Below are 13,013 nucleotides of genomic sequence, written 5' to 3' on the forward strand. Positions count from 1 at the left end.
AAAACTGGACCAGCAACTGGACAAATTAATAGCACAGGGCATCCTGGTCCCTGTTGACCATGCCCCTTGGGAAACCCCCATAGTTACTCCTTTAAAGCCTGATGGCTCATTGAGGGTTTGCGCTGACTATAAGTCAACTCTTAATAAGGCCCTGCAACACCACCCTTACCCTATTCCTGTGGTCCAACAATTGCTCCATTCTCTGGGGGAAGGGAAGATATTTGCTAAAATCGATTTAGCCCAGGCATATCAGCAGTTGCCTGTCGATGAGCCAACCACCCTCGCGCAAACAATAGTCGCACACAGGGGTGCATTTAAATGCACAAGGTTGCAGTTTGGTGTAAGCGTAGCCCCTGGAATCTTCCAGAGTTTAATGGAAAGGCTACTATCTGGAATAAAAGGGGCAATACCATATTTTGACGATATTTTAATATCAGGAGAAAGCCAACTACAATTAAATCATAGGATTAGGGAAGTTTTAAAACGATTACAGCAAAAGGGCCTTAGAATTAGAGCGGATAAATGTGTGTGGGGTACCCACAGTGTGGAATTTCTAGGTTATAGAATTGATGGAGAGGGCATTCATCCAACCCCAGATAAAATAAGGGCCATAAGAGAAGCTCCAGAGCCCCAGAACAAAACTGAATTACAGGCATTTCTGGGCCTTCTTAATTTCTATTCTGTTTTCTTAAAACAGAAAGCTACAGCAGCGGAGCCTCTCCACAAATTGCTACAGAAGGGAACACTTTGGACCTGGGGGAAAACTGAGCGTGAAGCATTTGCCAAAATAAAGAACCTTTTATCATCAAACAGCGTAGTGGTCCAATATAGCACTTTGCTACCAGTAAGATTGACATGCGATGCTTCACCGTATGCTGTTTTGGCACACATATTGCCAAATGGCACAGAAGCCCCGATAGCTTACTTTTCAAGGACACTTTCTAGCACAGAACGAAATTATAGCCAATTAGATAAAGAGGCCTTAGCCCTAGTAGCTGGGGTTAAGAAATTCCACAATTATATTTTTGGGTGCAAGTTTGAGTTAGTAACAGATCATAAACCTCTATTGGGACTCTTAGCAGAAAATAAACCCACACCTCCATTTATGTCACCACGTCTAATTAGGTGGACCATATTCTTAGCAGCTTATAGCTATGAACTCAAACATAAGGGGGGAGAAATTAATCACGCAGATGGTCTAAGCAGGTGCCCCATGACCTTAGCAGTAGAAGACCCAGCCCCAGCTGCAGATGTTTTAGTCTTAGAATTAGAAGATAACCCAATTACTACTGCTAAAGAAATAGCTGAGCACACAAGACAAGATCCGGTATTACAGAAGTCAACTATGTATTAAGGGGATGGCCTAATGAGAGCCAAGATGATTGCTTGAAAGATTTCAAAAACAAACGGCTAGAATTGTCTTATCTTAAAGGGTGTCTCTTGTGGGGAGACAGGGTCATTATTCCCTCTAACTTAAGGAACAAGGTCTTAAAATTATTGCATATGGGACACCCAGGTATTGTGCGAATGAAGAGTTTGGCTAGAGGACATTTATGGTGGACAGGGCTTGATTCAGAGATTGAGAAATGGGTAGCCACTTGTGATCCATGTCAAGAATCTAGGCCAAACCCCCCCCCCCAGAACCACACCAATGGAATGGGAACAATCAAAGGGACCATGGTCAAGGATTCATATAGATTTTGCAGGCCCAATTGGGTCGCAATCCTTTCTAGTAATTGTGGATGCTTATTCCAAATGGGTAGAAATCATTGCCATGAGCAGCATCACCACTAGCGCCACCATTAAGGCCCTGCGCCATCTTTTTGCCACACATGGCTGCCCTGACATATTGGTGTCAGATAATGGTCCCCAATTAACTGCCGGGCAAATGGAATTATTTTTAGATCAATTAGGCATTAGGCACGCGCTCATCTCACCTTACTCCCCTTGGGCTAATGGATTGGCGGAGAGGTACGTGTGCGTGGCCAAGGAAGCCCTGCGCAGGTCAGGACCAGGTGAAGTGCAAGAACACCTTGACCAATTTTTATTAACCCAGCACATCACCCCAAATGCTACCACTCAAAAAAGTCCTGCTGAACTTTTGATGGGGAGAAAACTAAAGTCCCCAATGGATAGACTTCATCCCTTGCATTGTGAAGACAAAAATAATATTGTAAATCCTGAAAGAAACTTGTATCTAGGTCAAACTGTATTTGCAAAAAACTTTGATGGTGGACTTAATTGGTTAAAAGGGACTATAATACAACAAACCGCGCCAAAGACATACTATGTACGTTTAGACGATAGCCGGGTGTGGAAGAGGCACATCGACCATCTACGAAGGCGCGTCGACCATCAACATCTGTACCGAACGCCACAACGGCCCAAGACACTAACTTGGATTATTCACCCTCGCTTCCTACAGAAGACTCCAACAGACGGACTTTGCAACTAAATCAAATGGATATACAACTCACCAATTCAATGATCTTCTTCCAGCGATGCTGAGCCAGCATCCTCGGGGGTCGGCATTGTGCCCGCGGACTCTACACTGGGGGCCATTCCGCAACCAAGGCCCTGGATTTCCAGTGGAGACGCTAGTGAGCCGACCTCCTCTTCGGCTGATTGCCAAGACTCGAATGATCTGCGCAGGTCTGAAAGGACTGCACGCAGACCAAGCCGATTGGATGATTTTGTCACCTGGCTTTCTGTGTAAACTGTTTTTTTTTTAACTAAGGAGGGAGGGGTGTTAAATATGCATTGAAGCAATGTAAATAGTTGAATCTGTGTTGAGCGTCTCTGATTGGTTGAGACTTTGACAGTTGGGTTTCGGCAGGAAGTTAAAGAGTATAAAAGGAGCGTCTGGCTCTGTGGAAAACCAGTCGCATTCCTAGTTGAAATCACTTTCCACTAAGAGCTGAATGAATAAAGAAAAATCTTTGGAACCAACTGCTTGAGCCTTTTCAATAAGATTAAACAATTTTGATGAAAATAAATTGGAGAAGCTGATGGCACGATGGAATAAGGTGAAAGGCTATATGCTGAGTAGAATCTGTGACGAAAATGTAAAAAATAAACTCCAATCACTCTTTTAATAATAACAAATGCAAAGTAGAGCTAAGGAAATTAAATATATATATATATAAACTAGTAAATATTTAAACCCCCCGCAATTGGTGGTGGTGGTGGTGGGATTGTCAGTCAGGTGATGGGTACATGCACTGTGCACCGTTTTATGTTTGTTTTATGTAACTTTATGTGCAAAACCAATAAAAATATATTTTTTTAAAAAAACATGCAGCTCCGAAGCCATGGGTTGCTGACCCCTGCCCTAGTCCACTAATGAAATGTTTACAGATGCAATGGGATGTGGGCGTGATTAACAATATTTTATGATTGGCTGTCCAGCCCTCTAGAGGGGATCTAATGTGAACACTGTTTTTTCTGATATTCGCACTTTGTTTGTTTGTTTGTTTATTTGGATTTGCCCCTCTCTGTGGACTCGTGGTAGCTCACAACATATACCAAAATACATAACAATAATTTGTCCAATTAATATGCTAAAAAAAGGATTCTTAAAATTCTAATTTTAAAACATTCATTCACATTCATACAATAATCACGCTAAGGTGTAATGTCCCCAAGATTGACGGCAAAGATGTGTTTTTAGATTCTTTTGGAAGGCAAGGAGGATGGGGGCAGTGCGAATCTCCAGGGGGAGCTGATTCCAGAGGGCCGGGCCCCCCACAGAGAAGGCTCTTCCCCTAGGCCCCACCAGCTGACATTGTTTGGTCGACGGGACCCTAAGGAGACCACTCTGTGGGACCTCACCGGTCGCTGGGATTTGTGAGTCAGAAGGCGGTCTCGGAGATAGTCTGGTCCTATGCCGTGCTGGGCTTTATAGGTCATAACCAACACTTTGAATTGTGTCCTGAAACCGATTGACAGCCAATGCAGTCTATGGAGTGATGACAAAATATGGGCATGCCTTGGAAGGCCCATAACCGCTCGTGCGGCTGCATTTTGGATGATTTGAAGTTTCTGAACACTCTTCAAAGGTATCCCCATGTAGAGAGCATTGCAGTAGTCGAACCTCGAGGTGATAAGGGCATGAGTGACTGTGAGAAAAGACTCCCTGTCCAAATAGGGCCACAACTGATGCACCAGGCGAACCTGGGCAAACAGCCCCCTCACCACAGCCGAAAGATGGTCGTCTAAAGTCAGCTGTGGATTGAGGAGGACGCCCAAGTTGCAGACCCTCTCTTATGATTGTATGTGCCTTCTAAAGGCAGGACTCATCGAACAGTTTTTCCTATTCTTCTAGGGCTCTGCAGGTCCCCCTGGTGTAGAAGGTCCAGTTGGTCCTCCCGGACCCCCAGGTTTGACGGTACAGTTTTCTGATTATCTCTGTTTAATTAGTGGAAGGAATAAGTGGCACCAGACAAGATGGATGAATTAGAGGGGGGGCTGGGGGGGGGAGAGGTAAAAGAATTAAGAAAATGGCCATATAAGGTTTATGACTGTGATGGTGAACCTATGGCACGTGTGACACAGGTGGTACGTGGAGGCATATCGAAGGGCAAGTGAGCATGCATGTGGACATTAGCGAGATGATTTTCGGCCTTGGGAAAGGCTGTTTCGCCCTCCAGAGGCTTCCCCGGAGTGCGAAAAACAATCAAATAGGCAAACCGGAAGTTTGGAAAAATGGACTTCCAGTTTGCCCGTTGTGCTGTTTTTTGCATTCCCCCCTGAAGGCTCTGGAGCATGAAAAACAGCACAAAGGGCAAATCTGAAGTCCATTTTTCCAAACTTCCGGTTTGACCATTGGGTGTTTTTTTCACCATCCCAGGTTTCAGTGAGACCTGTGCGCATGTGCAGGGATGGGGGGATTGTGCGCATGTGCAGGGGCAGCACAGGGGATGCACATGCATGGGGGGAGAGAAAGGGCGTGGGCACATGGATGAGTGCCAGCACAGGGCCACACACCCTTTTGGCACATGAACCACAAAAGGTTCGCCACCACTGGTCTATGCCTTTTTCTCTTCTGCTGTCCATCCCTAGAGAAGCTAAGTTAAAGTGATACTTCTCAACTTATGACTGGTCACTTAGTGACCATTAAAAGTTCTTATGTACCTACCAGTGGGGGGTATTTATAATCCTGGTTTGAAGTGTCGCCTGCCTTGGTCACATTTTGGGTGCCTAGCAATCAGACTGCCTTCTTGAAGAGGACCTAATGAAAGGGGCCTAATATTTGGAGTGCCAACATCATCTGGACACCCTCAGGAAAGCACCCATATTTCTTATGTTTTCACAAGTATCCTTCTTTGGATTGTGTCAAGTTTATTTTGAGAGATTCATTTTGAAAAATATTCAACCATATCACCAAACCAAGTTGGCTTTCTGATTCAAATGAACAGTTCACATTCAATCGGAAGCTCCCAGATTGGTATTGATGGAGGCTTCCTAATTGATCTAATTATTTCAAAGGACTTGAGTGTGTGCGTTAAGTGTTAAGGAGTGTTCAGAGTAACCCTTGAGTTACCAAGGATGCACAGAAGAAACGAGCAGATATTCATCTGAGAGCCGAGATACAAGTAATAATTCAGATAACCAGGTACATTAAGTGTATAAATATTATTTACTTTGGCAAGTAGCTTACTCAACAACAATCCTAGTCATACGCAATTACATCGGTCAATACTCACAATAAATATACACTATTATAAACCTCTCTCAATACATTAAACAATACTATATCTTGTTTAAAACCTTGTTTTAAAAATAATCAGTTCAACCTGATCAAATCAATTGGTTCTGTTGAGAGCTTCAGGTTGACTTAATTTTCCTAATTAAACTGGCTCAGAATCCCAAACTGACTGGATGATTGGATCAGGGCCAATTTTTACTTACGCTTCAGCAGTAAGTGTTTTGTGCGAGCATATCAACTGCAGTTATTCTGTATTCAGAAATAATTCTGGAAATTAATGAGTTTCTTTACATTAATAGGGTCCTCCTGGTTCTCCAGGATTGCCGGGTCCTAAGGTATGGCATATGATAATCTTTTGTGTCTAATTAGTTGTTGCTTTTTCAACTGTCTGTTTGTAACTTTCCATGAACTGTGAATGATGCTTAATAGGGCAACACTTTTTGAATCAAGATACCTCAGATCTGCTAACTTTAAAAAAATGCATAGAAATCCAAGATCCATTGCTCCTCGCACCAGTTTCCTTTGCAAACTTGTGGCCACTGCAGCAACACTGTGGTCAGCTACAGTCATGTGAGCATGCTTTCCAATGCTGCCTGTCAGCTTCCCACTAGCAAAGTCAACGGGGAAGCCAGCAGGAAATCAGAAGTCATCCCCGCCCTGCTGGTTTTTTTGCCCACCTCTAGCCACCCCAAGTCTACGGAGAGGGGCGGCATACAAATCTAATTAATAATAATAATAATAATAATAATAATAATAATAATAATAATAATAATAATTTTGTTTATCTCTTTAGGTAAGCAAATATTGTGAAAGGATGACTCAACCTGTTGTAGGTTGTCTAGTCACTGTTAAAATCATTGCAAACATAAAAGAAATCAAGTATAGATCTATAAGGAGCATTCTAGCCATGATTCATCATTCCCATGATTATTTCAATTCCTCCTTTCTTTTTCAGGGCAATATGGGCTTGAATTTCCAAGGACCCAAAGGAGAAAAAGTGAGTGTGGAATATTGAACTTGCCCTTTGAATTTGGTTTCCAGGATTTGCTGGCTCTTTCTGGGGGAATGACCAGTGCAACTAATCTGTCTCGTTATCTTTTGGGGGAGTTAGGGTGCCCAGGGACTTCAAGGACCCCCAGGGCCACCAGGACAGATCGGCGAACAGAAAAGAATCAATGATGTAGAATTTCAAAAAGGAGATCAGGTGAGTGAAAAGAGATGGCTCTGGTGGTATCTGTCAGCCACAAAAGGCTATATGCCAAATTGCAATTCAGAACAATGATTGCTCAAACCTATACACGAGAATTTCAACCAAAGTTCAATACTAAATTGGCACCAGGTAAGGGTCAATGGAATTCAGGAAGAGTTGGAAACATAATGACTCTACACCCGTGATGACGAACCTATGACACACATGCCACAGGTGGCACACAGTCAGCCAAGCCCCAGTGTACATGTGTGTACAGTGGCCAGCTGGTTTTCGGTACATCCAAGATGATGATGGGATGGCATCAATGGTTCAAGGTGACTTGTCCGACTGATTCAATGGACCAAGTGCAGTTGGGTGATTCAAATTGATCTAGTAGTTTGACAGACTTTTGTGCATACCCATATGTACATACAGCCTTTTGAATTAGATCAATTTGATTAATCACTCAAAGTTATTTGAATGACAGTTGGAATTAAATTGGACTGATAAAGATAAATTGGTCTAGTGTTAAGGTACTAGGTTAACAACCAGATCGAGTGAGTTCTACTCCTGCCTTAGGCATGAAAGCCCGTTGGGTGACTTTGGGCCAATCACTCACTCTCAGCCCAATTCACCTCACAAGGTTGTTATTGTGGGGAAAATAGAAAAAGGAAGGTGTGTTGGATATGTTTGCTGCCTTGAGTTATGTATAGCAATAATAAAGGCAGGATACAAACAAAATCTGAATCTTGATCAGAAGCTTAGTGTCAACTGTCCAGTTGGTAAATCCAGAAAAAAGAAACTCCTGGGATATTATTTTACCAAGAGTACAAAACTTTACTGAAAAAACCACATTGGCACAGAAGAAGCAAAACCAGCACTGGGTTACCCCTGGAAAAGCAAGCATAGTTCATTTCCCCCTTTCCCTACGGGCCACCCACAATCTAGTACATCCACCAATCACTTCTGCTCATTTTGTTATGGGAAACAGCCAGCCACCCTGAGACGTCTGCTTGGTGTATCCTTGATTCTCATGGAAACCAACAGTTGCTTGAATACCATTCCATCTACTCCCAGCTCCACGCAGGTGTTCTCACTTGCTGGTGCTACTAGTGCGGATGCGGGTGCAGCTCCGGGTTACCAGAGTGCACACACGCATGCATTGGAATGGGATTTTGCTTCTGTGCATCTGCAGGAAACAAATCTCTTGAGAAGACAGGGGAGCCTGTGAGATTTCAGTGATATTTTGGCAATTTTTAAAAAAGGAAGATTTGTGGACTTCAACTCCCAGAATTCTCTGCCAAAATCTCGCACACGCACATGCCCTCACATGAGATTTTGCTTCCTGCACATGCACAGAACCCAAATCTCGTTTAATGCATGCATGCGCCCACTGGTTACCATCCAGGTAGGAACCGAATACTTCCCCACCTGTGAGCAAAACACAAATATTGGTGAAAGTGTGAGTCAGTTTTGACACTCAGGATGGATTTGTAACAATTTCCCTTTGCTCTTGACAGGGTCTTCCAGGTGACCCGGGTCCCCCAGGATCTCCGGGGTTCCCTGGCCCTCCTGTAAGTATTTTTCTTTGCTTCATTTGTGGAGGAGCATCAAGATTCTCCAAAGGGTGGGTCCCTATTAACCGATAATGGAGTGCTTTTTCTGATTACCAGGGCCCTCCTGGCGGTGGAAAAGGTGAAAAAGGTGAGCAAGGAGAACCAGGCAAAAGAGTAAGTAACTTCTTGGAACCCAATACTTACCTTTCCATGTATAACTTTGTGAGTTCAGGTTGGGCCACCAAATATTGGGTAAGACATTTTCTCCTTCCTCATATGATCTGCTAGAGTTGGTGTGGATGAAACCCTCCTGAATGAAAAAAGAGACCATGGAAAAATTCATGTATACAACCACTTATCAATGCAGTTTAATAAATAGAAATCAACATTTAACTTTTAATCTGGATTAAGGAATTTGGATGATTTATTCCTGCTTGCTTTCATCTTTGGAACAGAAATTGGAAGTGACGTATAAAAATGAAGATGTAATTTTTGATTTTTAATCTCTGGTTGCTCCAGAAATTTGAACAAGTGGGTAAATACTTGTGTGTATTTGCTTTGGCCCTGAAATCTACAACTGGCAGTTGCGCTGGATGTGGAGTAAGAACACAGACAACAAGTATCTGGAATTAAATGGGGTCACTTTATTTGCATAAACCAATCAGAAAACATTTAAACTTATTTACAAATGACTTGGACCTGCAGAGGCCACTAACAAACATTTGGGGCAGAAAATAATATACATAACATTCCTGGGCAACTCTGGGCGTAGCTCCTTGCTGAAACAGGCGAGGGGGCCAATGCCTTCGCCTGTTACCTGTCCATGCTAAGCGTGTGGGAGGGCTCACCATCCAATTCCCATCTGGTTATTGGGTTAGGTGAGTCCCAAGGGCATCCCCCCTCCAATTGCCTCGGCCGCTAGGCATCTTGAGTTCCTGGCGAGAGGCTGCCCTTCATCTTTAAAAGCTGCCCAAAGAAAAACACGCAGTTGCTATACTCCCCTTTTTTCCACCCCTTACCTGCCAAAATAAACCCCAGTGACCAAAGGGAAAGTGCCAATTGACCGAAAGCGAGGCATCCCCTAACCACCATCCCTGCTCCACATTGTGGAATAGGTGAAAAAACTGTCAAAGCGAAAAACGCTGCAACCGCAAAAAATTCCTATACAGCCCCCAGAGGGCGACCCCCATGGGCACACTGAAAGATAGGGAGGGCGGGTGGGTGTTCGCTGCTCCGTCGGGTCTGGGAAAGGAAAGGAAGAGGCAGCGCAGCCCGGCCCCTTAAATAGGGCCAGCCAGCGCTGCCCTCCCAGACCCAGAAGTTGCACAATATGTTGTGCAATACCAGACCAGTGGTCTCACAGTATTGCAAGACCGCCGGCCACGGAGACGCGTCATTGACATGCGCCGCGTTCCCCCGGCCCCAGCGCAACTCCCCGCCAGCCGCTGAACCGGCCAGTGGTGTAATTATGTAAGCAGAAAATAAAAGAATGGGCATTCAATTTGTCCAGGATGGTATAATACAAGAGTCCACAAACTTGGCAACTTAAAAATTTGTGGATGTCAACTCCCAGAATTCTCCAGTTATGCTGGCTGGGGAATTCTGGGAGTTGAAGTCCACAAGTCTTTATTTTTTTGTTAAAGTTTATTGGATTTTACACATTAAAAGCATCATGCTTACATTTCTCTCAATCCTGGAATATTGATTTTCATTTTCATTATTTCCATAAAAAGTTTCATACATATTTCCCAATCTTTTTACATTACACATAATCTACACAAATATTTATTTATATATTCCATAAAAATAGTACATTGACATTTACTTATGTATACATATACTTATATGTACATATATATTTGCTAATACTTATAACATGCTACTTAACTTTTTTATTTTCTAATCAAAGGTACCATTTTCTCCATACCATATAGAATTTACAACACTTAGGACTTAAGTTTGGATATATTTTTGTCAATCTTGCAGAGGCTGGGTGCCATCAGTAGAACATTTTATATAGGTTTTCTTTGTGAGAGGTTGATATGGTTAATCTGTAGTTTTTGGCCCATATTTTTCTCAATCTTCCAGTTGTATATTGTATCCAAACATTTTTGCCCAAGCAATCGTATTTCCTTTTATAATTTCTTCTTCCTTAACTAGTTGTAGCAAATAATTATACATTTTAGAGATAAATCCTGAAGTCCACAAGTCTTAAAGTTGCCAAGTTTGAAGACCTCTGGTATAATATCTCCTGCCTTGGGCCTTCAAGGTCCCTTCTAATGCTAGCATTCTAGAAGCATAGAAAGGATGTATCAGAATAACCCATGTTCTGATTGCTAGGAGATCCATTTAGCATTTTTAAGGGAAGCCAAGGTTATAATAGAGTAGATGGCATAAGAATCCAGAATGAATGGGACCCAAATAATATTCCCTTCCAGATTTTACAGAAATAAATTGACTTTTTCCTTTGACTTTGGTAAACCCATTGTAGTGTTTGAACAAAACATTGTGTTTTGTTTCTCAGAATAATGAAGTCAAAAACATACTAACCTATGCAAAAGGGTATATATGGCCCTTTTTCCCATTCCCTAGATAGGTTGTGTATTTTGTGGCTTTCCTACCCCCTATTCAAATATCTAGTGAAAGGGCAGGAAGTTCTAAATATATAAATACCATTGGTTTCTCAGTGACTTTAGAGGTTAGGGTAACATATCAACCAATAATACCATCACACTCAAGAAATAGCAAATGTACAGGTAGTACTCAACTTTCAACCATTTCAAGTTGCAACAGCACTGAAAAAAATGACTTATATCCAGTTCACACACCTATGACTGTCACAGCGTCCCCACCGTCATATGATCAAAAATTGGGCCTTTGGCAATCAGCATGTATTTATGATGGTTGCAGCATCCCAGGGTCATGTAACTGCTATGGTGGCGCAGTGGTTAGAATGCAGTACTGCAGGCTACTTCAGCTGTCTGCCAGCTACCTGCAATTTGGCAGTTCAAATCTCACCAAAGTTGACTCAGCCTTCCATCCTTCCGAGGTTGGTGAAATGAGGATCCAGATTGTCGGGGGCAAGATGCTGACTCTGTAAACCACTGAGAGAGGGCTGTGCACCGGAAGCGGCTGCCAGATTGCGCAATTAGGGCCAAGGTGGTGCAGCAGGTAGAGTGCAGTACTACAGGCCACTAAAACTGACTGTAGATCTGTAGGTCAGCGGTTCAAATCTCATCACCGGCTCAAGCCTTCCATCCTTCCATCCTTCTGAGGTGGGTAAAATGAGTACCCGGATTGTGGGGGCAATATGCTGGCTCTGTTAAAAATTGCTATTGCTAACATATTGTAAGCCACCCTGAGTCTAAGGAGAAGGGCAGCATTAAAAAATTGAATTAAATAAATAAATAAATAAATAAATAAATAAATAAATAAATAAATAAATAAATTTGCACATGGCTACTCCAGTGGCAGTCCTATGGGCATCGCCATCTCTCTCCCCCCCCCCCCCCCCAGTTTTTCATATTTTTTGCTTCATGTGCATGCACAGAGGCAAAATCTCATGAGGAGCTGCACGGAAGAAAGAAATTTTGGTGATTTTTTGCTTTCACACATGCAAGGAAGCAAAAAAATTGCCGAAATCTGATGCACGCACATGTCCACTCATAGTATTATAGCACATCTTTGCTTCCTGTGCATGTCCAGAAGCAAAAACACACTGAGGATGCACACATGTGCACACAAGACAACTGAAGCTGTGCACACAATGCACCAGTACCAGTGGTAATGGCAATCCGCCCCGGCTGTAAAGCAATGTGAAGCAGTATATAAGTCTAAGTGCTACTGCTAGTATTATTTGTGACCTTCCAGCTGGCTTCTGACAAGCAAAGTGGGAAGCCAGATTTGGTTACTGACTGTGTGATTCATTTAAAAACTGCACTGAACCAACTATAGCCCCAAAAATAAGGTCATAAAATCAGGTGAAATTCCTTTAACAACTGGTTTGCTTAGCAATGAAAATTTGATCCCTGTTGTGATCATAAGTCATAAGGAGCCATCATAGCGCAGTGGTTAGAATGCAGTATTGCGGGTTAACTCTGCTCATTGCCAAAAGTTTGATTGTTACCAGCTCGAGGTTAACTCAGCCTTCCATTCTTCCATGGTTGGTAAAATGAGGACTCAGATTCTTGGGGGCAATAAGCTGACTCTGTGTAACTGCTTCGAGGGGACTATAAAGGGCTCTATGAAGCTGTATATAAGTCTAAGTGCTATTGCTAAATGCTACGGTATGTGGAGGACTACCTGAGATTTCCATATCTTTTAGATTTCATCCACTTGAGTGCCTGAAATGGTTGCTTCCCTGTATCTAATGGAAAAGCAAAAATATTGAGCAAAGAGCTAAAGATACAGTTCCAATCTGGATTTAAGTCATCCTTGTATTATGGAAGGAAGAGACATTGTTTGTGAGCCATTGCAACATTTCTTTGTGATGTTGTCTGGAGTTTCTTGAATGATCAATAGCTTTGTTTTCCCCAAAGCTTGGAGTCCATTCCTGCTTTTC

General features: G+C 42.7%; 1 protein-coding gene across 1 annotated transcript in view; it reads left to right on the top strand.

Annotated features, from left to right (window-relative positions):
* Nucleotides 1-13,013, top strand: part of COL4A5 (collagen type IV alpha 5 chain) — a 174,568-nt gene that overhangs the window by 107,248 nt on the left and 54,307 nt on the right. Inside the window, exons 10-17 of the mRNA XM_070759748.1 lie at nt 4,325-4,387; nt 6,007-6,042; nt 6,663-6,704; nt 6,819-6,911; nt 8,417-8,470; nt 8,570-8,626; nt 8,972-8,987; nt 9,241-9,330. Coding sequence (XP_070615849.1) covers nt 4,325-4,387; nt 6,007-6,042; nt 6,663-6,704; nt 6,819-6,911; nt 8,417-8,470; nt 8,570-8,626; nt 8,972-8,987; nt 9,241-9,330 — 451 coding nt within the window. The remainder of the gene's footprint in view (nt 1-4,324; nt 4,388-6,006; nt 6,043-6,662; nt 6,705-6,818; nt 6,912-8,416; nt 8,471-8,569; nt 8,627-8,971; nt 8,988-9,240; nt 9,331-13,013) is intronic.

The sequence above is a fragment of the Erythrolamprus reginae genome, chromosome 8 (assembly GCF_031021105.1).
Source record: "Erythrolamprus reginae isolate rEryReg1 chromosome 8, rEryReg1.hap1, whole genome shotgun sequence".
In the NCBI taxonomy this organism is placed as follows: Eukaryota; Metazoa; Chordata; class Lepidosauria; order Squamata; family Dipsadidae; genus Erythrolamprus; species Erythrolamprus reginae.